This window comes from Myxocyprinus asiaticus, chromosome 29 (assembly GCF_019703515.2).
Source record: "Myxocyprinus asiaticus isolate MX2 ecotype Aquarium Trade chromosome 29, UBuf_Myxa_2, whole genome shotgun sequence".
Classification (NCBI taxonomy): Eukaryota; Metazoa; Chordata; class Actinopteri; order Cypriniformes; family Catostomidae; genus Myxocyprinus; species Myxocyprinus asiaticus.
The window spans coordinates 28,129,197-28,154,927 of record NC_059372.1 but is presented as its reverse complement, the minus strand read 5'-3'; the positions used below and the strand labels follow the sequence as shown (position 1 = coordinate 28,154,927).

The window sequence follows — 25,731 nt, the reverse complement described above, 5'->3', positions numbered from 1 at the left end:
ATCTATAAAGTGACTCCAGTTTGTTTTGTTTAAAAAATATATATATAAACAGTAAATCATTGCGCAGGGGGGCGGGGGCGCAATGCATGGTCTCATCCTTCACTGGGTACAACAAACCTGTGTCCTCTATCGAGGTTGTTTTTCTTGTGTCAAGTAAGCTTTAAATCCTTGGGTGAGTCCCAAGGTTGTGTAGTTGGCTATATTTTTAAATATATCTTCATTGAACTTAACTACTGCAGCCCTCTAGCCCCCGCTTGCCACAATCTGGCGTAGTCGGCAGGGTGTACCCAGTGAAGTCAAGACGTGTTTAGTTTTTGGTTTTCAACAAAACAGCAGTAGACTCCATTAGGCGGAGTACCAGTTATTTATTAATTAATTTTTTCCCCTCTTGTTTTTTTGTGTTCAGCACTCACCATGGCTGAGGATGTACACCATTTGCAAGAGTTTGTAGCCCAGTTAGAGGCAGACAATGCACTGTTGTGTCAAGTAGCGGGCCCTGCAAGCAGTAGCTCTCCTGCTATCCCCACTTCCTCCCTCAGTGTACCCACTACTGCAAGGGTTGTATATGTCCCTAGAGAAAGTTGGTGTTTAATGTTTTAGGGGCCAGGGTGGTTCAAGTGTCCTGCTTGAAAAGATGCATTCACTTGCACCTACTACCCAGTGCAGATCTTCAATATTGTGACGGATGGGGTCAGGATTGGTGAAGACGTTAAGCAGTCAATGCCTTAGCTGTACCATAGTTTGAAAAGATGCATTCATTTGTGCCTACTATCCAGTGCAGATCTTCAATACTGGTGTGTGTGTGTGTGTGTTTGTTGCAAACAGATATGGACTCCGGCTGCGCTGCTGTTTTGTTCTGATTTTATTGCCATTATTTGTCATCTTTGTTTTGTGATTTTATTCTTTATTTGGTTTATTGCTCTACATTTCTCTTGTTTATGGGTGAAGTTCTTGTGGAAACTTCAGTGTTAAGTGTAATTATTTTGAATGTGGGTTTTGAGAGTTGTTTTTGGTGTCCTATGTTGGCCCAAGCAAGTATTTTTCTGGTGTCACTTCAGTGCTTCTGGCACTGACATATGTTTTTTTTTTTTTTTCATCTAATTTTACTGTTTGTTGTGTCTAGGAAGTGCTGTGGCTTGCCCCGCAGAAGCTGATTGCTGGATATTTTGGCCCACCTTCTCAGTTTGAGGTGATGGCTATCATGGTGACACTGGTGTGTGTGTGCGCGTCTGTGCGTCCGTCCATCCGCCCCCCATCCTGGTGCAGTTCGCTTTCCTGGCAGTCAGCCCCAGCTCTCTTTTACAAGGTTTTTTTTTTTTTTTTAAAGAAAAAGTATTGACTTTGTCCTATGTGGTATGTAAAAGATATGTGATTGTTTATATATTGACAATCTTTTTTATATTTTTGGGCAATGCATGGTCTCATCCTTCACTGGGTACAATGAACCTGTGTCCTCGATGAGGTTGTTTTTCTTGTTTCAAGTAAGCTTTAACTCCTTGGGTGAGTCCCAAGGTGGCGTAGTTGGCTACATTTTAATATCTCTTCATTGAACCTAACTACTGCAGCTTCTAGCCCCCGCTTGCCACACATATATACATTTTTCCACTCTGATACTCTGGTGTCGACTGTTTGAAATTCCGCTAAAGTGCTGCTGAAGGTGAGGGCTAAAGTTCATCCCCTGCTGTCCCATGTGGAGCCTCCTCTCTGCATGCTGACAGCAACACTGGGGCTCTCATCTTCCAGGCTCGCTGCTTAAAATGCTGCAGCTACATATTCAGAGCGAGTGTGTGCCTCGGCCCTCAGCTGCTCCGAGTGGAGGGGACTAGTTCTGAATGTAAACGACAGGTAAATGTCCCAGCGGGTGTCAGGATTTTCTCAGAGTGTCTGCATCCCTAAAATATTCAGCCAGTCCACTGGTGTCTTCATTTTAAACCAGTCCATTCAGAAGATCAGAATCCCCAAAATACAGACTGGTCTCATACTGTTTAATGAAGTTATTTTTGAACAAGGGGTAATTAATTTGATTCAGAGTATTTAAATGTCATGGTATTTTATGTGCACACACCAGCATATTTCAATCAAGCTTCATTAACTTCAGTAATAAATCCACAACTTATGTATATTGCTGTATAGCCAAAGTGATGGTCTATTAGTTTTTCATTAAACATGTTCATTTTCATAACACTTCAGTTAAGCATTGATTGCTAAATTTGTTAAAATATTACTGGAGCCCAACAAATAATAAAAAATAGCATCTTTAACCAATTGAAAAATTGCATTAAGAACAGTGGACAAGAATACATAAACACGCCTGTTCCTCTGCTGTAGTGCACTTTCTCATCCATTATTTTTTTTTTTTTTTTTTACATATTTAAACTATTGTTTGCAAGCACATACACTTGAATACAATTGTATCAGAATGTTCTGATTTCATTTTATTTATGTAAAACATTTCTTCCACCTAATTTGACAGCTTTCCACATTCTGAAATCATGCCAAGGACATTTGATTTTAGTATTACATCATAAAAATTCATTCAAAAGTCTTTCACTAGAGATAGAGTTCTGGGAAACAGAGAGCCATCTGTGGAAGGATTGGACAGGATCAGTCATTCCATGCACAAGACATGTCCTCTTCAGCATTCTGTTCTGTACAAAGTGTCTTCATTAATGTTGCTTCATGAAAGTCTCCCTTGGACAAATGTTGTGTGTACCATCCACATAAATAGGAAGCTAGTTTCACCACATACAGTAGGAGAATCAACTTGTTCAGCCACTTCTGGAGACAGAGGAACATCCAAGAACAATACAGATGAAGATTATTTCAGGCAAAGTAAAGCTGGTTTGAGTACACTCCACACAAAGGGATGATGTTTAATTACCCAGGGCAAAAACTAATATTTGACAGCTGTCAAACAATTAAAAATAATAAGGGAACCAGAAGTGTTTGTTGCCCACAAAGATGTTCTTTGAGAGTCTGGTGTTCATGATTCTCAGCGTCAGACACAGATGGACTTATAAGCAGAGGACTCATTGACACATGTCAAGTATTATACAAGAGATGGCTGATGTTTTAGAGTTGGAATAACTTTGATTCAGCTTCTTTCCTTGGATGTTTCCTGAAAAACAAGAAAGTAAATAATGAATGAGTAACTAGAAAACAATCTAAGAAGGATTTTCACATGGTTCCAACCCCTTGTGACCAATAAAATTCCATGACTTTTCCAGTCGTTCATGATTTATGGATGGATGGATGGATAGATAGATAGATACTTTTCCCAGTCTGCAAATAAAATGTTAACATTTACTTTATGTGGGGGTCTGGGTAGCTCAGCGAGTAAAGACGCTGACTACCACCCCTGGAGTTCGCAAGTTCGAATCCCAGGGTGTGCTGAGTGACTCCAGCCAGGTCTCCTAAGCAACCAAATTGGCCCGGTTGTTAGGGAGGGTAGTCACATGGGGTAACCTCCTCGTGGTCGCTATAATGTGGTTTGCTCTTGGTGGGGCGCATGGTGAGTTGTGCATGGATGCCGCGGTGGATGGCGTGAAGCCTCCACACATGCTATGTCTCCGCGGTAACGCGCTCAACAAGCCACGTGATAAGATCCGCGGATTTACAGTCTCAGACGAGAAGGCAACTGAGACTTGTCCTCTGCCACCCGGATTGAGGCGAGTCACTACGCCACCACAAGGACTTAGAATGCATTGGGAATTGGGCATTCCAAATTGGGGAGAAAAAGGGAGAAAAAAAAAACATTTACTTTATGCCTTCACAAAATCACCATGTCTAAGCAGTCAAAATGAGGGAATACAATAGCAAACCTTTGTCAAGTTTCACCGTCATGAGCTTTGCTACAAGGATGTGTATGGGTGGGTATTCTGGGAAAAAAGGAAGGCATTTCAGTTTAATAAATAAACAAACATGGAGCAAATACAAATAATGCACACTAATGCAATCACACTCTGCACCACAGAGAGTCATGTTTTGTTGAATAACTTGTGTAATGAATGTAATGTAAGAGTAATGCAAGCAGTGTTGGGTAAGTTACTCTAAAAACGTAATTATTTACTAACTACTAATTACATCTTCTACAGTGTAATTAGATTACTGTACTAATTACTCTGTCTGAAAAGTAATTGCATTACTTATTGCTATTAATTTCTAAAACCCTTACCAACCTCGACCACATTAAAAATATAAGGATAGACATGAAACTGTTCTTTTAATTCTTTCAAATAAATCATATAAAATCAAATAAATTATTCATGAACTGGCCAAAGAATTTAAGGGGGCTGCATTAAATTAGAAAACATACATTTTAACACTAGACGTTAAATTTCGATTTAATTGTTCTGTAGTCTATACAGTATTTAACACAATTACATCAGAAGTAACTAAATTACTGAAAAATTAAGAGTAATCCCTTTACTTTTTTTTTATTCAATGAAAAAGTAATTTAATTACTGTCATTAATTACTTAGTAATGCATTACACCCAACACTGAATGCAAGTAATGCTTTCAGATGCTCTTCCTCTTACCCTGGTGGTTTTGATCTTGTTCCCGGAGTAGCACATCCAGCCAGAGTTGTCTGGCAGGGTCTTGCACTCCTCTCCCTCGAGACAGGGCTCCATCTCACACCACCACTTCCCAATCACTATGGAGGCTGCAAGAAGAGCATAATTGGGTTTGACTCTTACTGGCCAATACTGCATCTGACCAAAATATAAATAATTTTTCAGTGAAATTTTTATATCTGTTGCACGTTCATGAATGCATAAGTGAAACTTATTCAGACTGATCTCACTGTGAATTCGGCGACAGTTGGTCAAAAGTTCTGCTGCTGAAATTGGTCTGTTCTTACGGAAATTGAAACCTCTGACCCAGTGGCCAAAGCTGGAAGTGTTGACCAGCTTCTGGGTGAAAATTCCAGAGTGGCGCCAAAAGCAAGTTGTATTTTTAGTTGTAAATGACGTTATACTGTCAACTCTAATGCATATTTTATTAACTCTACCCCCTAAACAAAAACCTTACCCTAAACCTAACCATCAGTGGAGTAAAAATTTCATATTAGAGCCAAAATTTTACCTCAGAATCTGATTACTTCCTGGTTTTCATGGGACCAGAACCTGTGTCTCTGACTCAGTAGCTCAGTAGAATTCATGTGAAAATGTCTGATGGGGGATGGTGCTTGTCACTAATTTGGGAGATGAGGGTTTTCACAAGATTTTCAATAAAAAAAAAAATGACTTAAATTTTGGATTGATTCTCACCACGGATTGATTCTCTTTTGTAAATTTGTGGACCAGCATTCAAAACACAACATATGCTGGTTAACAGCTATGTAGGTTTTTTCAGCAGGGTTAGTACCACTAGTACATGTCTACTCTGGTTGAGCAAATGTCTGCGGTCAGTAGAACCCTTCCACAAAGTGGCACTTCATGAAAAGCATTATTCTGAAATGAAATCCCATGCCAATTAATTCACTTAAATCAAGTTCATGCTGCTTACCCTTAGAAATGTTATATAGCCTATATGGTCTGTATTCTATGCATCTAATGAAGGTCAATTTACTGCCATTACAATGGAAAATGTTATGTACTGGCTTCAGTTCAGCTGCTTGGGAGAAAGCCTTTTAAAAGCTATACATTTTTCCCACTTTGCTAAAAGTATGATCATTTCTAAATGGAGAGAGAGCAGAGGAGATTAAGTGCAAATGCAAGAGAGAATGTACTGTTAAAGGTGGTATTCAGAAGTTTTAGAGCATCTTATCTTTGCAACACTATGATAATGTAAGAATATGATATGGATGCATTAATGCATGACTCATATATGACATGTCCAGTACAGCCTTTGTAATGCTGTCTATCATCATACGCCAAATGTTTAAGGAGAGGAAGAGTGTTACAGCATGTCTACCACTTATAATCTATCAATATTCTAATAAAAGTTGGAAGCATTTACAGAGGAGGCGGTGAGCTTGTTCCAGGTATTTAGTTGTTTCTGTTTGCAAGCTCTTTAGATGTTAGTGACTTATTCCAATTCTGTGATAACGGCACTAAACTAAAAACAAATACAATAAGAATACAGCTCGGATTCATTAATACTGAAAATCCTAACAGCACTCAACAATTCTCCTTGTGAATATCCTGAAAAATGACTTTATTTTCTTTAAACTTTAATTTGGCTTTGTGTGAATGCTTTCTCCATGTATATATCAAAAGGTGAACAAATATGAATGTTTATAGACTTTGCTCACATATACTATAGTAGTCAAATCTCTTGTCAGACAAATCTAATGCTACCCTTCCATTTTTTTGCCATTTCAACATTGCCAAGGCCACAGAGCAAAAAAAAAAAAAAAAAAAAAAAAATCCATGGCAACATAACCTCAGGCAAGAGTGTCTTGTTTTGATTTAAAAAAAAAATTTTAAAAAATACATTTACTTTACTGTGGTCTCTTATCCTCCAAAAAGTAAAAAAGAAATTAATTTCATGTAAAGTGGGAGAGAGTGTGCCTTCAGTCTGATACTCTAGAATAGCAATATTTCTCCTCTCATTTTTTTGTCTGGAAGGAGAACAGTTTTAATGGGCACCAGTGAAATCTCCGGAGATTATAAATTACAACAGAATTAGATCACAAAATTTCCCATTTCAAATATATTTCCACTAAAATATAATTGTTTACTATAAATAGAGTTACTGCAACAAAACCATAATAAATCAATGTGGTATCTCCTTAAAAATGTGTAAAAAGCTTTCAGAATCTTTCTAAAGCTAAAATCTAAATTTGTTTAAATCATAGTGGTATCTACCCTGCAATAAATAAATAAATAAATAACAGCCTAATCTGATTTGCTGGTCTTAGCTGGTTTCTCAGAGGTGTTTTATGCACTTGTCAGCTGGCCAAGCTAGGAGATCAGCTAGACAATCCTAAACCATCTAAGACCAGCAAACCAGCTTAGGCTGGTAAATGTTATTATTTTTTTAATTTATTTTTTAAGTAGGGTATAGTTTTTGTTTTTGACAATGCTGATGTGATGCAGAATAATTCTGTTTTGATAACTTTTATGTGCTTTGGAAAGTCCATTGTGTCATGGACCCCAAACACAGTTTATTATAAAATATTTAACATAGAATCATAATCACAAAAGCTATTTAGTTATAAACGAAGATCATTCAAAGGGTGCTGTTTTTTAAAGATCAGGTTAAATATTAATTTTAGATTAAATGAGCATGCAAATTTGCATTCTTCTGTTTGCGATGCTGATGATGTTATTGGGAGGCACAACAAACAAAAAGGAAATAAGTTAAGAAATTTTTTAAACCATGACGCTGACCTACTTGATCACATTTAAAGCTGAAGTGTGTAAGTTCTTCACCTATTTTAATATCTGAAAAAATACATACTTTTTGAGGGATAAGAGATCTCAGTAAAGTAATTTTTTTTTTTTTATCAAAACAAGACACTCTTGCCTGAGGTTGCCATTGATTTTTGTGGCCTTGGCCATGTTGAACATGGCAAAAAATGGAAGAGTAGCATTTGATTTGTCTGAATAAGAGATTTGACTACTGTAGTATATGTGAGCAAAGTCTAGAAACATTAATATTTGTTCACCTTTTGATATATATATATGGAGAAAGCATATTAAGCCACTGTAATAATAAAAAGTTGAATAAATGTTAAAAAATAATGCAACCAGCTGCAAAGCATTTGTAAGTTTACTCAACTTCAGGCAAATTAGTCATACCAACTTAACAATTCAAGTTCGTTTGTTACTTCCATGAACTCAATACAATAAGTTCATCAAACTCAAAATTTATATGATGTTTGATATTTACAAGTAAAGCAAAGTCCAATAAACCTGCATTTTGAAGTACAGCTGACCATAAATTATTTTAACAATATTCTTAATATAGAAGTTGGACTGACTTATTAAGTTGTATAGGTAACAATTACTTTAAACTTTTAGAAATTAAGTCAACTTAATGACTGAAGATACTTCACCAAAGCAAACACTAATGACCCTGAAGGTGACTTCAAACAAAACATAACTTTTTACAGCAAAACGTCATTAAATGTACACATTAATTCAATTATTTACATATTATTTACATGCAGGGCCGTAACCACCATAGACATTGAGGGGGATATGTCCCCCCAATATTCATAATAGTGGTCTACTGAAATGGGTTTTTTCCATGGTTGATTATTAAATTATTACATTTAAAATTGTAGTTTCTGTTTCACAGAAGTTCACAGTGTTTCCACAGAAAATCTACTAAATGGACAATCCTAAGCAGTTATTTAGCAAAAAATACATGTTGTCATCTAGTAATGTCAATATAGGTAAGGTCAATCTATAAGAATAAACGATCCAACATCCTGACGAAAACAATTGCTTATCAATATTTACATATCTTAAATACATTATACATTAAATAAAAAAATATAGATTCATTGTCAAACACTCTAGTGGTAATGATGAGCAGGGATGGGGGGATGCCCCAAATGACCTCCTTAGGACTGAGCATCAGCATCAAACCGAACATGCTCAAAAGCCTGTAAGTTCTGCATTCACCACCAAACATGGCATTGTATGTGTTCATTGTTTAAAATTTTAAGTTGCTTTTACTTAAATGGCATGAAAGTTGACTTTGTTGATTGTTTTAAGTACTATTAACTTTTAAAATGGAGTTTATTTGACAAAATTGAAGTTGGATTTTTGACAGTGAGCATAAAAGAATTACATCATTCATTTTTTTTTCTATTATGCTTATTCCCTTATCACATATGTTGAGCCAAAATGGTTTTGCCACATGACAATTTCATTAAGAAAAGAATGCTAATGAACCTGAGATGGGGGAAAGGTTGGATGCTCCTCTGTGAGATACAGTCAAAGTTAATGTTCTTTGATTATCTTGGGGTGCGTTGCGTGTGAGATATTCTCCCAGAAGTGTTGGTATACAGCAGCTCATTTGTCATAAGAACAGAGCATTAATAATGAAAAGCCCTGAGGATCTGAGCTTTTCTAGGGCAGGGACACTGCAAAAGCGACCCTGAACACTGCTTGCTCAAACACACCACACCTTAAAAAAGCTGCTCAGTTTTTCTAAGCACCTTCCCGCACAGCTGCACTGTGTAAGCTTATTCGAACATTGCACAGCTGCATTAAGCTGGTTTAAAACAGTCAAGCATCTGCCAAGAGCCTGTTTACATATCACGCAACATAGCACAGAGTCGGCTACACACACTTAAAGGAATAATTCACCCACAAATTACAATTCTGTCATTATTTATTCACTCTCATTTCATTCCAAACCCCTATGCTGTTATTTTTTCTGTTAAACACAAAATGATTTTTTTATGCAGCTCTTTTCCATAAAGCCAGTTCCAAGCCATATGATAGTTTTGTGTGAGAAACAGACCGAAACTGAAATCATTATTCACTGAAAGTCTTCCCCTCCACTGTAGCTTCCAAATCTGCTACACTATCTTTTATCTAAACTTGATTACGATTGAAATTTCAGAGCTTTGGCGGAGAAGATTATCAGTGAATAACAAACTTAGATTTTAGTCTGTTCCACACACAAAACTATTGTATGGCTTCAGAAGACTTGGTATATAGCACAATTTCACTACTTTCATGTTGCTTTTTGTCCTTTTTGGGGCTTGACAGCCGTAGACACTATGAACTGTTGCTGTATAGAAAAGAGCTTAAAAAATTATCCTTTTGTGTTTCACAGAAAGCATGGTTTCAACAGCATAAGGGTTTGGAATGGCATGAGGGTGAGTAAATAATGGCATACATTTTTTTTTTTTTACATTTTTGGTGGAATTATTCCTTTAAAGTCCATGTGAAGTGCCTTGACAAGCGCAGTTCAATTTGGTGTTTGGACAAATTTCCTAAAAAAATAGGACATGTTGAACAACTCATCCCATTAAAAAAAATAGCCAATAGACTTTTGTTTACAGCCACACACACACATACTCCTTTCCACCTTGCTGCTCATGTCAGAGTCTTACCGGGGAAACTCGAGAAGCTCAATACCAACAGCTTTTACAAAGACTTGAGAACCGAACGATGATCTAACGGACAACATTAATCCATAACCAGCCCACAAATGCTCTCGCGTTGGTGCGTCCCATTCAGAAGTGATCATCCCTATGCCTTATTCCCTTCGAAAACAAATACCCTTCACTGAGCTTCTGATGGCTGAAAGGTGATAAGGGTCAGTTAGTCCTCACTTTTTAAGCGATTCTTATTGCAAAATCTGTTTGAAACGACCCTACAACATGGATTGTGCCCCCTTCGAAGTGCCCTGGTAATGCATGATCAGCGCCATTTAAACACAGCCAGATGCGCTGAACAGTTGCATGGGGAGGGTTCGTTATCTCTCTAGAAAGCATTTGATTGGACAAGGTTTCTCAACCTCTATGTGACATCATGGATGTTCCTGTTTCTTTTTAGCTTGAAGAGAGAAACTGCAGATTTTTAATGCTTATTTCTTCTGAAAACAAATTTTAACAATGTTTAGAAGTACACTAGCATGTAGATGACCTTAAAGCTAATAAATATGGACTAAAAGCAGCAGAACATTCATTTTGATTTCACAGGGTCTTTAAGACACAACAGGCATACTTATTATAAGATCTTTTCCATGGTTGTTATTAGACCACATGTGTAATTTATCTTAACCTACCATCAACACAGGAGGGTTTATTCCTGGTGGTTCCTGCCACTTTCCCCGGTAAACAGGAGCACTTCACTGTCTGAGATCTCTCTTCAATCTTGTTCTTGTTACAGCACCTGTGTGCCGCGATGACTTCGCATGTCCCGCCTTCTGTCGAAAGATAAAGTCATCAGTAAACAAAACAAAAACTCCTGGCTCACCACGCAAGTCTACATTTACAATCATTATCTTGTGCATGTCATCTTTCATGGTCCACTTATATTGCCACATAATTCATCATATATTTCAAAGTAGACACTCCAGATGCTCCTTAGGGAGGATGAGGTAGTGCTTAAGGAGCAGCCGATAAAAGAGAGGAGAGAAAGAGAAAAGGCTCAGAGGATAAAGGGAAAGGTAAGAGGTTTGGGTGACTGCTGCAATTTGCACATTAATGGTGAGTGGAAGTATGAGAGCCTGTAGGTTCCTACACGGGAAGTGAGTTAACAAACGCTCTGCTTATTCAGCCTTAAGATCCAAAGGCACAGAGGTTAGAGTAGAGGAAGAAAATCTTCAGTTCATTAGCAGATCGGACTTATTAGGAGTTAATGGTAACCTGAATAGATTTTGTTTTATTTAACAAAGTTATGCAGACTGTTCACTGCAGTAGCAAGACGACTCATAGCTGAGTCACAGCAGTTATGTAGATTATGTGTCAGAGACCAGGTAAATCAAATGACTTTTCTAACAAAACTACATGAGCCATCTCGAGAGAACATTATAACTAATTGTTATATACAATTCTTTATAATTGAACGCTTTCACTCACAGTATGAAATATTTGTTGACTGCGAATTTTACAATGTCATTGTTTTTTACATTTTACAATGACAATAACTGCGTACTTACAACATAAACACAAATTTTACTAAATGCACATTTAAGGAGATGTCAGCACCATTCTCTTCACTTAAAAAAAAAAAAAGATAAAGCAGGAGTGGCAGTGCTTTGATTTCCGTCTAGAGGAAAGTTTGGTTAGGAGGATTCAAACAGACAAACAGCATTGTGGAAAGCAGATAACGTTAATCTTCCAGAACTGTGTGGATTGTTGAGTAGGACTTATTTGTACTTCTTTAATTATGAAAAATACTCTGTGTCTCAAGGGGCTTCAGTCAGAAGGCACAGGGGTTGGTTTTTCTTTAATGTGTAGTCTTAATTACATAAGACAGACACAGTTTTTGCCTTGATCTATCAAGAGAGCGAAAAAATGCAGGAACTCCTGACTAAAATATCTCCCCTCCTCAATGAGTGTAAACAGAGCAATCGGCCTCTCATTTGGGGATTTGAAAAGAGGGGGAAAGAAAAGATTAAAAAAAAATTAAACGCACTTTCAAAAATCAATAAAAATGTAAATTGCTTCTCCATCTCCAGCTTACTTGGGCTCTCATTACCACTAGATTGAAGTTAGTCAAAACAGAAGGGAAGAGAGAGAAAGAGAGACAGGAACAGAGCACTGCCTGTTGACTGTTTTAAAAGCATATAAGAATGTTTCAGAGCAGTTCTGAATATTTAAGCAGGTGACAGTGGACAGCAAGTATCCATGCAGAGAGGTGATTGCTTTTTGTATTCTGTCATTTTGTGTGCCTCACTAGAAATGAATTGCTGAACCTCAGGGGCTTAACGTTATCTCATAGAGGTCTCCGTGTGGCTCCTGCCAACTCAATATATTAAACAGAGGGTGAGAGCACTTTTAAAGCTGCGGTAATGCACTGTTGAGCAACTTGCATTAACTGGACCTAATGCAAGTGTGTACATATACCATGGCACGGCCGGATGTAGGCATAGGCTGGGGTGGGCTGAGCCCACCCAAACGTAAGTTTTGCCCACACATTCAAACATTAGGCAATTTTTTACGAATTGTGAACTGGTTAAAAGCAGTTTGAGGGTGGGCTGTGTGTTGCAAACTTTGAGGGTGGGCTGTAGACTGCCCCAAACAATCACAAAATAGCACCAGACATTTGTAGTATTTTTCTGTATTTGTCATTGGCGAAAGCAAGGAGAGATTCTACATTCAAGAACTTCATTCTGTTGCAAACCAGAGAGTCAGAGACAGTTACGCTAGCGAGAACGTAATAAGAGGTATTTTTGTACAAGACATAGGTTTTTGGTGCCCATAAATAAGCCTGGTGATGCTTCTAGCATATGGCTGCTCTTAATGTACCACAGGCTCCCTCTTCCCCAGCTCATTCTCATCAAATTTCTCCCTCCACCTCTGCTCCCTAAAATCATGCTGTGAGTGCTAGCGAAATACTGGACCTGAATTCTAATGCACCATCCCAGCCAGTATTAGCTAGCTACCCTAAACATGCATTAGGGGAATATGCCGATCATTTGACCCTGGATGATTTTGTTCGTGACCATGGCTTGATAGAGTATTTTGCTGGACGCACGCTTCTGTTTCCACTGTTGTAAGTTCTGTGTCGCTGAAAGATGCTGGCTTCAACTCGTGTCTTACATCTGTTTTATTTACATCTTTTTACAGTACTGTGATAGTTTGTTGTTTTTTGTTTGTCATTGCACTTTAAACTACTCTGTTTTTGACATGAAAATAACCTGTGTTGCTGACATGGCATTAAAAATCAATCAATCATTCAGTCAGTCAGTCAGTCAGTCAGTCCATCCGTCCATCCATCATTGCTGTATATTTACCTACAGTTGTAAAACATGGAGAGAAAAAAAACAAAACTAATCTATATCTTCATATTCTATAATGCATCTCCTCTCCAGACATGAAAATACGTAGTTTTAGTAGTGTGGGATACCAGCTAAACCAGCTTAAACCATGAAAGACCAATCTGTTACTTGAGCAGGGGAACAATACTTTTTAACATTCTGCCATTTTTGGTTATGTTTCATTAAATCAAATTTATATCTGAAATTATATCCAGTATCCATCTGAACCCAAGAAGCCAGAACCAGTCTAATAATTTTCACCAACCTTCACTGGAACAGCTAATAATCCTGAACAATCTTGCATTTTATTCCACCAAATATTAATGACAATGCAATCTTTGTGCCTTAAATATTTAAGAAAGCCAACAGATAATCTCTGAATGGATCCGAATTTCAATTTTTTCAAAAGACATAACATAAGGTCACCCTGAGGGGGATGCACCCAATGGATGCACTGATAGCTGCTGTGGTAGGGAATCCTGCATTATGCTGCCTACAACAAGGGCTATTTTAGGCACTTATTCAGTTTAATAGATATGAGACCAGGCAACCAGGGACTAATAAAGGCTCATTTTCCTGTAGCAGCCAGGGTGTGGAGGGAGAAAAATAGACAGTGTATTACACACACGGGCTATAACTTTGACTCTTCTGCTGTCTAATTAGCCAGCTGGAGTGTGTGTGTGTGTGTGTGTGTGTGTGTGTGTGTGTGTCTGGAGAAAGCATGTTGCATACATTCGGTCTCAATTGTTCCATTCACTCACAGCCATCTGCGTGTAAGTTTTTTTTTTTTTTTTTTTGTCTGACAGGCAGTTCATATCACAAGCTATCAACAGAAAACAAACATGCTCTCAGAGGACAAACAAACAGCGACAAACGAGCAGGCACAATGCGGTTCTGCCTACGTATGAGCCTGAACAAGGAATATTTCAGTCACATGCACTGGAAAAAGAGCTGGAGGAGAAAAGGCATGATAGGCAGAGGAGACCCAGATCAGATGCTGCACACTAGTGCAACCAAACAATATGCTGACAAAACCCTGCTGAAAAAGCTTAAACCAGTTTAGTGGTGAGTTGGTCTCCCAGCCTGGCCAAGCTACAGTAGTTAGGCTAGTCTGTTTTAATGGTTTTAGAGGGTTTTTATAAAGACTTCACTCCTTTCCCTTTACTGCTTCCTTATAGATATTGTCTGTCACTACTACTTTTATATTAATCAATGTGTCACCCTAAACAAGGTCTGTCTAAATCAAACCTGCCAATGAGAATGTTTCAAAGCACAAAACCAGAATGCTAAAAAGTTTAGATTTTTGCTAAAATGCTAAAAGTTTAGAAATTTCCTTGATAGAATACAAGTTCTAGACATAGACTCTGACAGTGCTGTCAATAGTAGTTGATGAGAGTGCAGACTGATCACAAACTGAAGTGCTATTACACACTGGCCAGTGTTGTTTACTCCTTTGGGGCATTACTTCACAGAATGCTGTCACTCTTTTGGGAAAAGCTGAAACTGGTGGGTAGCATTCACTGATGAATTGCTTTATCCTTTGCAACCCTGAAAGCCAATTTGTTACTGATAGAAAAAACATATAACCAATCCTACTTCCACCAGCGCAAAGAATGAACTCCGAGGCTTTAAGAAGAGGTTATCTATTCCAATACATATTAAACGCTTCCCTCCCAGTGTGTTTTTTACTCAGTGGAATAAAGGCTAGTAGGGGTTTGCTGCAAAAGAAATACATCTACCACCAGAGCAAAAGTATTACCCTGTGAAGGAAATCAAAGATAAATGGAAAACCCTGTAACATGACACTTTTGCTTGTGTAGTGTCAATAAATTCAAGCAATTTTGGGAGCAACAACGTGTCGACTTTTATGTACTTTTCATTGTTATTTTGGTAGAACAACTGTATGATTACATATTACTTTTTTTATTTACTTCCGTAAATTTTGTAAACAAGAGTTTGAGTAAAATAGGATATTTAGCAAATAAAGAAAATGTAGGGTGGGACTTAATTTTAGCCACCTGGAAATGACTGGATTGCAAAAAGTAGGCGGTACAAACTAGAATGGAGCCAGGTGGTTGGAGGAGAGGGGTTAATAAAAGAAGAACGATTCGAGATGTCAGTTGAAGTAGTTTCAGAGGAAGTGCAAATTACTGCATTTTTATTAAAGATTGAGGAAGCCAAACATTTTATATTTTATTTGGAATAACATGCACCAATGACTTGTTTACAACAAGTCTAGCAATGTGCATTAAGCAGACTGATCTCATAGTAAATTCAGAAAAAGTAGGTTGACTTTTCTTGAGCTAAACTTGGTCTGTGCTTACTGGAATTTGAAGCACTGCCCCCAGTGGCCTAAGCTGGCAGTGTTGTTGAATATATGGGCATGTCTGAGCTCCAGTTTCCGGTAAAATGCCCACAGAGGGGTGTCAAAAGAGAGTTGTAAAGCGAGATTTTTTATTTTTTTATTTTTTTATTTATTTTTTGCCGTAAAGGATGTAATACCGTGAAGAAAATGTATACTTGCTTATAAATGTATACTTACTACCCCCTAACCCAATATTAGTAAAAATCTATATTAGAGGACTAATTTAACCTCCATATCACGCTTGTCACTGATTATGCGAACGCAATTACTTCCTGGTTTCACCGTGGGACGAGCACCTAGCATGGATGACGCAACGCACTTCTGGTCCACACAGGAAAAGGTACTGTAAACACACTTGAACAGATGTAAAAATGTCTGATGAAAGATGCCACTTGTCAATAACTCGGCAGAATGAGGTTGATGTCAGGGTACTGGAACATTCGGAAGTAACATGTTGACTTCCCGTGTGATCATGCTGCATTAAGAAAGTAAATTGTGTCTAGTTTGCATGTCGAGTTATATGCGGGTAAGCATTCTACAATAATTTTAAAGTCACTCTACAGATGTGGCATTTGACTGGGCCACCCCAAGACATTAAACAAACTATAGTGTGGCTTTTGTTATATGTTTTGTGTCTTCCTGTAGGAAGATAATCATCTTCCAAGTCCCAGAGTTCCTTGCTGATTTTATACTTTTCTTTCTATTTTGTACTTAGTGCTCTCCATCTTTCTTTTTGTACTTATGTGTTTTTCAGTCCATGCCACAGAGAATCATGCCTAAAGCATGATGCTGCTTCACAGTAGGGATGCAGTTCTTGTTGTGATGTGCTGTGTTAGATTTGTCCCAGTATTGCACTTCGTATTAAGGCCTGAGATTTTAAATCTGGTCTGACTACAGAATCATCTCCCAAATTGTGTCTCTCTCACATGCCTTTTGGCATCCTGCCGAGATGTGATATGATGCTTTTTCAAGAAAGGCTTTTTGGTTACCATCCATCCATACCAGCCAGATTTATAAACTGTGCTTGCTATTGTTGTCTCACACACAGTTTCTTTCATCTCGGTCACAGAGGACTGTAACTCAGTTAGTGTTGCCGTAGGCCCCTTGATGGCCTCTGTTTCTTGCTCAGACACACAGTTTTGGAGTACAGCCAGTTCTGAGCTGATTCTTAGTTCTTCCACATGTCCAAATCTTTTTAATGATGGCTATCCCTCTGCTCTGAGGTATTCTGTTCCTTGGATTGCCTTCCCTTGATTAGTATTTTTTAAGAATATTGTCCAATGTTCCTTGAACTTTACAGTGCATTGTTTCCTGAGAAATGTTATATTTTAGTAGAGTGTTTTAAACATTTACAGACCCAAGTACCCCCAGTATTAACAATCTAGATTTTCTTGCTAACATTTTATAATAGCTTTCATTAAATAGATTACATTATACTGTATAATGATTAACACATTATTAGTTAGGAAATTAGTAATTAGTTAATAGTTAGAAATGTCATGAAAATTTAAGTTCTATAGATTGTATATATCTTCTCCATAGACCCTCTGGAATACCCTTTAGGGAGCCCTGACTGAAAACCCTGGATTTCAGTCCCTTATCAACTGCAAACAAATGGTCTCCTGTTAAGTAATTGTGTCATTTGGAACAGAATAAATAACTCTCATAATGGCCCTTTGTCAACCAAATGGGTGGATATTAATTAATGTATTTATTATTTATTAAAAAACTTGTGTATTATTAATTTTTTTATTCTTATTTTGTTTAATTAAAAATTACTTAATTAAAATAGAATTAATTGAATGAATGTAAAATTAATGTAAAAATTCTAAGAAAAAATAAATTAATACAAAACCCATATTTATTTTTCACTTTAACATTTAAGAGTACTTTGAGTTGGCACAAATTCTTAATTTATTCTTAATATGCTATGGTTCCATGCTGTAAATGTGAAAATCCAAAGGGGAGTGAAAAAAAATTATAGGCTCTCATACAATGCAAAACATACACTGCACTTAGAATATTAGAGAATTCTTTTGGAATTTTCTTTAAAATGTTCTATTTCTCTGCCTTTCAGACTCTCCCTGTCTTTCAGACTCTCCCTGTCTTTCCGCTGCTGCTACTGGCATGATGCCAGTCTGATCATGTAGCCATCCTGTTCAGAGCTTTGAGATGATTCTGATTCACATTGAGAGATTTCATATTTCATTCAAAGTGCACGCTCCTTTAAAAGCAAAACCAGGTAACCTTAAATGCACTGCAAACAATCATATCCTTAACAAGTATTATTGTCTTGTTTCCCAGTAAAAATGTCTAAACATCCTTAAATCAAAACAAATTCACCTCATAAGCAAAAGTGTGTAAGATATTAAAGGGTTAGTTCACCCAAGAATTAAAATCCTCTAATGATTAACTTACCTTTAAGCCATCCCAGATGTGTATGGCTTTCCTTCTTCAGCAGAACCGAAGTGAAGATTTTTATAAACAGTTTTCAGCTCAGTTTGTCCATGCAATGCAAGGAAATATTTAGGCAGCATAAAAGTAATCCACATGACTCCAGTCAATCAATTAATGTCTTCTGAAGCAAACCGATAGGTTTGTGTAAGAAACAAATAGATAATTAAAATGTTTTTTAACTTTAAATTGTTGCTTAGCTGCCCAGCGCTGTATTTGTGTTTGAAATTACCTAACTCTCATATGATGTTCTTTCCTCTGTTGTATCCACCTTTTTCCTGAACACATAAGTGTTGCACGATTCGACTGTTTTTAATTTCCGGTCCCCTGTGTTTTTACTCGCATCGGCGTATATTCTTGGTGGGTAATGTAATGTTTAAGGTACTACATTTGTAAAAAATTGTCAAAAAACATGCAGATACTTCACAGAGTACAGATAACCTGTACTTTTTTTTTATAGACAGTGCCACACCTGAGTGTGTAGATGACATGAAGAGATGGTCCGAGGTTAGTTACGTTGATATCATTAATTATTCTGAGTTATGACTGCCAACAACTGCACAAGTTGAGCCTGAAATTCATGTTTACACTAAGCAACACTTAACTGGTTGTGGTTCTCCATCTGAATCGCCTGTTTTGGCAGTTTTCACTTGGCGTCTCGAGACCAGAAATACAAAACAGGCCATTAGAATCATCATGGCGCCGCCCAGTGGTTGCTCAGGAAAACTGTGGATACAAAGCGCATGCTTCCTACTTCTCGTGTGAACGCGTCATCGCGCATATGTCATGCGACAGCTTCGTGATGCGTCGACTGCTGGCAGGATTTTTAATAAGTTAATTAAGTTTTAATTATCAATTTATTTTTTAAACAAACCTATCAATTTGCTTCAGAAGACATTAATTGATCGACTGGAGTCATGTGGATTACTTTTAGCTGCCTAAATATCCCTTTTGGACCGTCAAACAGCCAGGAGACTGATGGCACTCATTTCCTTGCATTGTAAGATGCTGAAATCTGTTTATAAAAATCTTAACTTTGGTTCTGCTGAAGAAGGAAAGTCATACACATCTGGGATGGCTTAAAGGTAAGTAAATCATGAGACGATTTTCATTTTTGTGTGAACTAACCATTTAAGGCTTATTTTCAGAGTGTATATTAAATATCAATCAAAACTTGAAGGGCATTTTGTTTTGTGGCATTTTTCCACTTGTTTATGCTTAAAGTAAGTGCATTTTTTGACAAATTCACTCAATAAGCAAAGCAGTATAAGATATTAGTGCGTATTGTTGGAGAATGTATGTTGAAAACGATCTGGTTAGGACTGTACCGTTGGTTCCCTGAAGGGAGGGAACGAAATGCTGTGTCAGTAGCTGACCCTGTGGGAAAGTCCTCCTGGGAGTGACAATCTCTGAAGCACTTTAAAATCATGCCAATTTATTAGCAGATTGTGCCTGATGCTCTGCCCCTGATGCTTGCGTCATTGCGAGCATATAAACCCGAGCACAGCGCCATTTCATCAGGATATTTTAACTGAAGGGAAGAGACTGCATCTCTAGTTCCCTTAACTTCACAGTTGTGGCAGCAGCTGCAGCAGCCATCAACCCAAAGGCCTGCTTAAGCTACTTCAGCAGAAATGCCCTCCCCAGCTTGAAACTCATCAAGTATTGTAGACTGAGTGTATTCATTGGTCAGACGTGCAAACATGGTCACTGAGTCGAGTTTCATTCCCATGAAGGAAACTTGCTGACTGTGCACCAGCACATTCTTCACCCAATTGACTTTGAGGCCCAAACACACCAAATGTGCAAGCAACACATCCCTGTGATCGCACACTTGCTCCTCTGACTGTGCTAAAAGCAACCAGTTGTCGAGGTAGTTCAAAACACGGACAGCCTCAGCAGAGCATGCACCACATTTCATGAAATGGTGGGAAGCTAGAGACAAGCCGAAGGGTAGGAATTTTAACTGGTATTTAGTCCCCTCAAAGGCGAATCTCAAGAATGGCTTGTGATGAGGGGCTATGTGCACATGAAAGTATGCATCTTTCAAATCGATCAACAGTAACCATCTTGAACAGAGACTTCACGGGTGTCAGGTTCAAGCATCTCAAATCCAGTATGGGCCACAGCCCACTGTCCTTCTTGGCAACCTGGTCTGGTGCAAACAACCAGAACATAATGGCTGAAGAAGCCGTCTTGTGCATCGCATGCTGGCACTTTCTCTATTGCATCCTTTGCAAGGAGACATTGTACCTCTGAGCGTAACACCGGTGCATTCCGCACTGACATGGTGGAGGACAGAACATAGTTGAAATAAGGCAGCCGCCTTGCAAACTGAAGCATGTAGCGGTGTTCAGCTTTGCTCAGTACCCAACTAAAAATGCCCAAAAGACCATGCCAAGCATTCGTGTAAAAGAACAGAGGACACAGCGGCTCAGTTGTGCCCACTGGAGTCTGAATGTGCCATGGCCACTAGAGCCTTTTTCTTGGGAGCAGCAAGGACACTGAGCTTCGCAGGGCGCTGCCCCAAGGAAGAGCATGAGTGTGTCAGTTGCACCACAGAGCCACCTTACCTCGGCAAGATGTGCTTATACGCTTGCCACTGTTTCTTAGCTGCTTGGAACCGCTCAGTGAAGGCACTCATGGTGTCACCGAAGAGGCCCTGCTGCGACACCAGGGCATCGAGTAACACAGATTTGTCCTTATTGTGTATCTCTGACAAACTGAGCCAGAGATGATGCTCTATGGACACAAGGCTACCCATAGACCTGCCAATGGCTTGGATGGATATTTTAGTAGCCCAGAGGGCCAGATCAGTGTCACGATGCAGCTCTTTAAATGACTTGGGGTGTACAGTACCATGTTTCTGATGAGAACTATCCAGACAGCCAAACACCATTCTTTCAATGGTCCATTCGACTACTGAAAGCATCTGTTTTACCAGGCGATTCCACGTCAGTCAGAGTCAAGTGCACATCACAGATCATCTTTATTTGAATGTTGTCTTTTACCTCAGAATGTGATTTCTGTAATAGAACACATTTCCAAGCAGATGGCCTTTGGGAATCAAAAATATCACAATCCAAATCCTCGCTGTCATTAAAAGTAAGTTATCACCATAGGATGCCAAGGTAAAGTCTACTAAAAACAGTGCATCCATTACCAGTATTTCCAGTACTTTTAACGTATGTTAATTGTGGGTCGCAGATCGTCACACGCAAGCTCAACAAATGAAGATGCTTGAAATGGTGACGGGGAGCATGCAAGGTTTGGGCCGGCAACAAATCCTCCTCAACAAAATTCTCAGCGCTCTACATGCTGGCCTCTTACGCCTTCCTCATGCGGTCCTTCAGGAGCCAGAGCACAAACATGGAGGTGGAAAAAAATCCACTTGCTGTTAAGGTGTGCAGTTTCAACAGTGTAGTGAAGATTCGGGCATCCAGAGCACAAGAGATTCAATCATGACCCTGAAGAGAAAAATTCTGATGAAATGGCTCTGTGCTCCCTGTGCATCGGGAGCGGAGTGTACAGCACCATCTGCTAACAAATTGGCGTGATTTAAAAGGGCTTCAGAGATCGTCACTCCTGGGAGGAGTGAAAATTCTAAAATGAAAATTCTCTCATCATTTACTCACCCTCATGTCATCCCAGATGTGTATGACTTTCTTTCTTCTGCTGAATACAAATTAAGATCTTTAGAAGAATATTCCAGTTGTGTAGGTCCATATGATACAAGTGGATGGTGATTAGCAATTTAAAGCTCCAAAATGCACCAACAATTGTAGTAAAAGCAATCCATATGACTCCAGTGGTTAAATTAGCTCGATTTGTTTACAAGAAAAATGCTGTTCACAAGCTTCATTGGTTTTGCTTTCAATTGAACATGCCAGCACGCTTACGTCACGCGAGAGGTGGATGGAACCGAGTGCCGTTGTGGACAGGCATTGGAGAGCGACAATTATAGTGAAAAGGACTAAAATACTGATCTTTTTCTCACCCAAAGTGATTGTATCGCTTTAGAAGACATTAATTTAACCACTGAAGTCGTATGGATTGCTTTTACAACAATTGTTTGTGTTTTTTTTTGCTTTAAAGTGCTAATCACCTTCCACATTGTATGGACTTACAGAGCTGAGATATTCTTCTGAAAATCTTTGTTTTTGTTCTGCTGAAAAAAGAAAGTCATACACATCTGGGATGGTATGAGGGTGAGTAAATGATGAGAGAATTTTCATTTTTGGGTGAACTATCCTTTTAAGTCATTTTCATTCAGCCAACACAGTTTAGTTAAGTTAGCTTAAATCATCAATGTACTATAGTAGTTTTAACTCAACTTCGTTAAGTTAGTCAAACTCAATTTAAGAACTTTTAATTTAATACATTTTCTCATGTTGGTCCAACTTACTTTATTTTATTAATCATTAGTATATGCCAGGAGAGCAAGTGTAAGACATTGCAACTGTTGCACTGTCAATTTAATTGCAACTGCTTGTAGAGCTAAGCAGCACTCAAATCAAACCACTTAAAAATGAAAGTCCATCCTCAACCTAAGCACAAGCGCCAATCTTCTTCACCACAAAGGTAACCCCCAAAACTCCAGCCAAACATTCACTCTTTTTAAATACAAATATAACTAAACATTAAACATTAACACATCTCCTCCTATTCTCATTTTGCTCAAAAATGCATAAAATAACCCTTAATTTCAACATTTATTCACTCCATCCAGTCCCATGCAAAGCATGCTGGGAAATGGAAATCCCCTGCCCAGTTTCATCAATGCTACAAAAGTATTTATGAACCTGTAGTCTCAACTCAAAAACGTACGTTTTACAAATTGAATTGGATAAAATGTATTGAAATCAAGTTGTGACAAAATGTTCTAGAATTGTGTTGCTTTAGTTCATTTTAATTAAGTAAATTGAACAACCTGCAAAAATCAGTTTTTTGACTGTAGTGTCAGCTATGATGCAGCACCGAAGTGGCCGACTTGAAAGGGAACAAGTGTATTTTGCATATATTTTCCCACTTGTTTAGAACACGTGAAAAATAAGTCTTGTTTTTGTCTTGTCTTGTTTGTTATAAATCCTAGAAACAAGATAAAAATACTCCTTAAGAAGTAATGCAGTGTGAGGCACTTGTGTGTCTCAAACTAAAAAATAATAAAGAAAAAAACATTCTGAAAGGTTGTAATTTGATCTAATATTTGTTCTTCAAAAAACAAATGTGAGATGTATTCTGCTCAGGCATCTGCTGTCCTCCCTTCACCTTTGCCCTGAATGTAGTGCAGCACTGAGGCAGAGCAAGAATGTTCACTGACCCCTACTACTTCAAAATAAAACATTTGAGCACTTATCTTGACTGAATAGCACCTAATGCATTTTCTCACCTGTGCTGCATAGAATAGCATCTCTGTAAGTAACTCATGTATGAATATTTTATATACTGTTTATTTTTTTCACTCATACCAGTAGCCACCGGACATGGTTATATATCACTGGTAAAATTATGCAACTTTTGAATGGGCACTGAAATGGGTGTATTCCATTTATTATCTCTGTCATAGATAAATTTTTCCAAAACAATGCCCTTTCAAATAGCATATTACCATTTTTACAACAAGTGTATTTTACACATGGGTGATGCAAATATCAGTAGCGGTACTGAGAGCACGAGTCACAGAAGACAAATGAAAGCTGGTGGTTTATAAAACTACACATGCCTTCGAGCACCACTGTCCAAGCACAGAGTGAAAAACAGCCTGCCAAGGGAGGCCTGTATAAAACCGCCGATGTTTTATTAAAATGCCGAGCAACTACAAAAGGGGAGTGCTGATGTTGTTTTTAGATGAATGAGAATGGCATGAAAGGGGAGTAAAGACAGAGCGGATTGAAGAAGAGAAGAGAAGCGAGGAGAAGGAGGAGAAGGAGAGGGGAAAAAAGGATTGGGGGGGGGGGGTGGAATCTATCCATATCAGTATGCGTTTCCTCAAAGGCCATCAGCGGGCTGTCATATTCAGAGGACGCTGTAGCTTCAGACAGTGGATTTGATCTGGGGCATGAAATCATATTCTGACTCTACTAAAGGACCTTAAGAGAAGCCGGCCACCAAAATATAATGTGGGTGCTCCATTTGTGCACTAAATACACCAGCGTACCAGCACATGCATCTCCCCTCCACCAACACTAGTGCACACCAATCCAGTGTAAAACACATACTGTATTTGGAAGAGACTTTAACTACAAAGAAGAGTAAGAAAGTTACACTAAAGTACACTACTTGGCAAAAAGTGTTTGGGCTGTGCACCCCAACAACAAACCCATATGAGCTTGATGAAACTCAAAACCATAGGCATTAATAGAGTGCAACAGTCTGGTTCAGGAAAAACTTTAAAAAAATCATGTTTCATAGTGACATTCCTGGTGAAGAACTACACTACCCATGATATTGATGAGAAACAATTCACCAATCATAGAATTGCGGCAAACAAATCATGGCAAAGAGCTGAACAACAACCATCCACTTCTATGACTCAATCGAATCGGTCCCCCTACACTCTTAAACTACATTATTTGCATCTCTGAATATTTCGCAATAAATTTAATACATATTGTTTCTATACTTATAATCAACAACTTTAAATGAACAGTTTTATATTTTTCCATAATTTTGTATTCGATTACATCATTCAAAATGCTTCATGCAATTGTAGTACATTCCCTCGTTATGTATACAGACTTTCAACTGGGAAAGTCATGGAAATGAATTGGGCCAAAAAATGTGGGAACCTTGGGAGTTATCATCCCTTTGCTGCTTCAGTAGCTTCCACTCTTCAAGGAAGGCTTTCCACTAGATGAACTTTGATGTAAGGATTTTCTCCCATTCAGACAAAGGAGTATACGTGAGGTCAGGCACTGATGTTGCGTGATGGAGCCTGACTCGCAGTTGGCGTTCCAATTTACCTCAAGGCATTCTGTGAAGTTTATGTCTGGGCTGACCTAGTCACACGTAGCCAGAACTTTGACTAAAACAGCAAAGGTCTGGGATCTATAGCAGCTTCAATTGGCCAAGAACCACCCACTTAGACAGGAAAAGCCCTCTAACTGACATGTAAAGCGATCAATCACAGTCAGTTTTGTCATTACTTGCCTTTTAGGGGTGGAGTTTTCCGAGATATGTCATAACATAATAAAAGGCAGAAATTGGTAAATCGTGAGTTCATGGCAAATTGGCCACAAATTTGCTGCAATTTCTCCACTGTTCATTTTCATATGCCAATGGGCTTTGTGGAAAACTTGTGGCAAATTGTCTATTGTTGCCAAATGTTTGCTGCAGGTTCACCACTATTGGGGAAGAGCTGCAAATATTTGCGGCAAGTTCAAGTGCATGTTAAAATAATGAGAAGCAAGTTTGCAGCTAGTTTGTCAGAACTAGGTTTTTTATAAGGGAAATAATTTATATTATGGTTCTGCAGTCTCTACAAGCAATTGCAGCACACAAAACCAAATCA

The 25,731-nt window shown here is 38.3% G+C and overlaps 1 protein-coding gene across 6 annotated transcripts in view; it reads right to left on the bottom strand.

Moving 5' to 3' along the window:
• Window positions 1–2,299: 2,299 nt before the first annotated feature.
• Window positions 2,300–25,731, bottom strand: part of LOC127420118 (chemokine-like protein TAFA-1) — a 59,380-nt gene continuing 35,948 nt past the window's right edge. For 2 of the 6 annotated variants that reach the window (XM_051662118.1, XM_051662124.1), the window contains 3 exons: window positions 10,703–10,843; window positions 4,540–4,664; window positions 2,300–3,878 (listed from right to left, as the gene is read on the bottom strand). In XM_051662118.1, the coding sequence (XP_051518078.1) occupies window positions 3,852–3,878; window positions 4,540–4,664; window positions 10,703–10,843 (293 nt within the window). In that variant the 3' untranslated portion in view covers window positions 2,300–3,851. The remainder of the gene's footprint in view (window positions 3,879–4,539; window positions 4,665–10,702; window positions 10,844–25,731) is intronic. The other 4 variants (XM_051662121.1, XM_051662120.1, XM_051662123.1 and 1 more) reach the window with 4 other exon arrangements.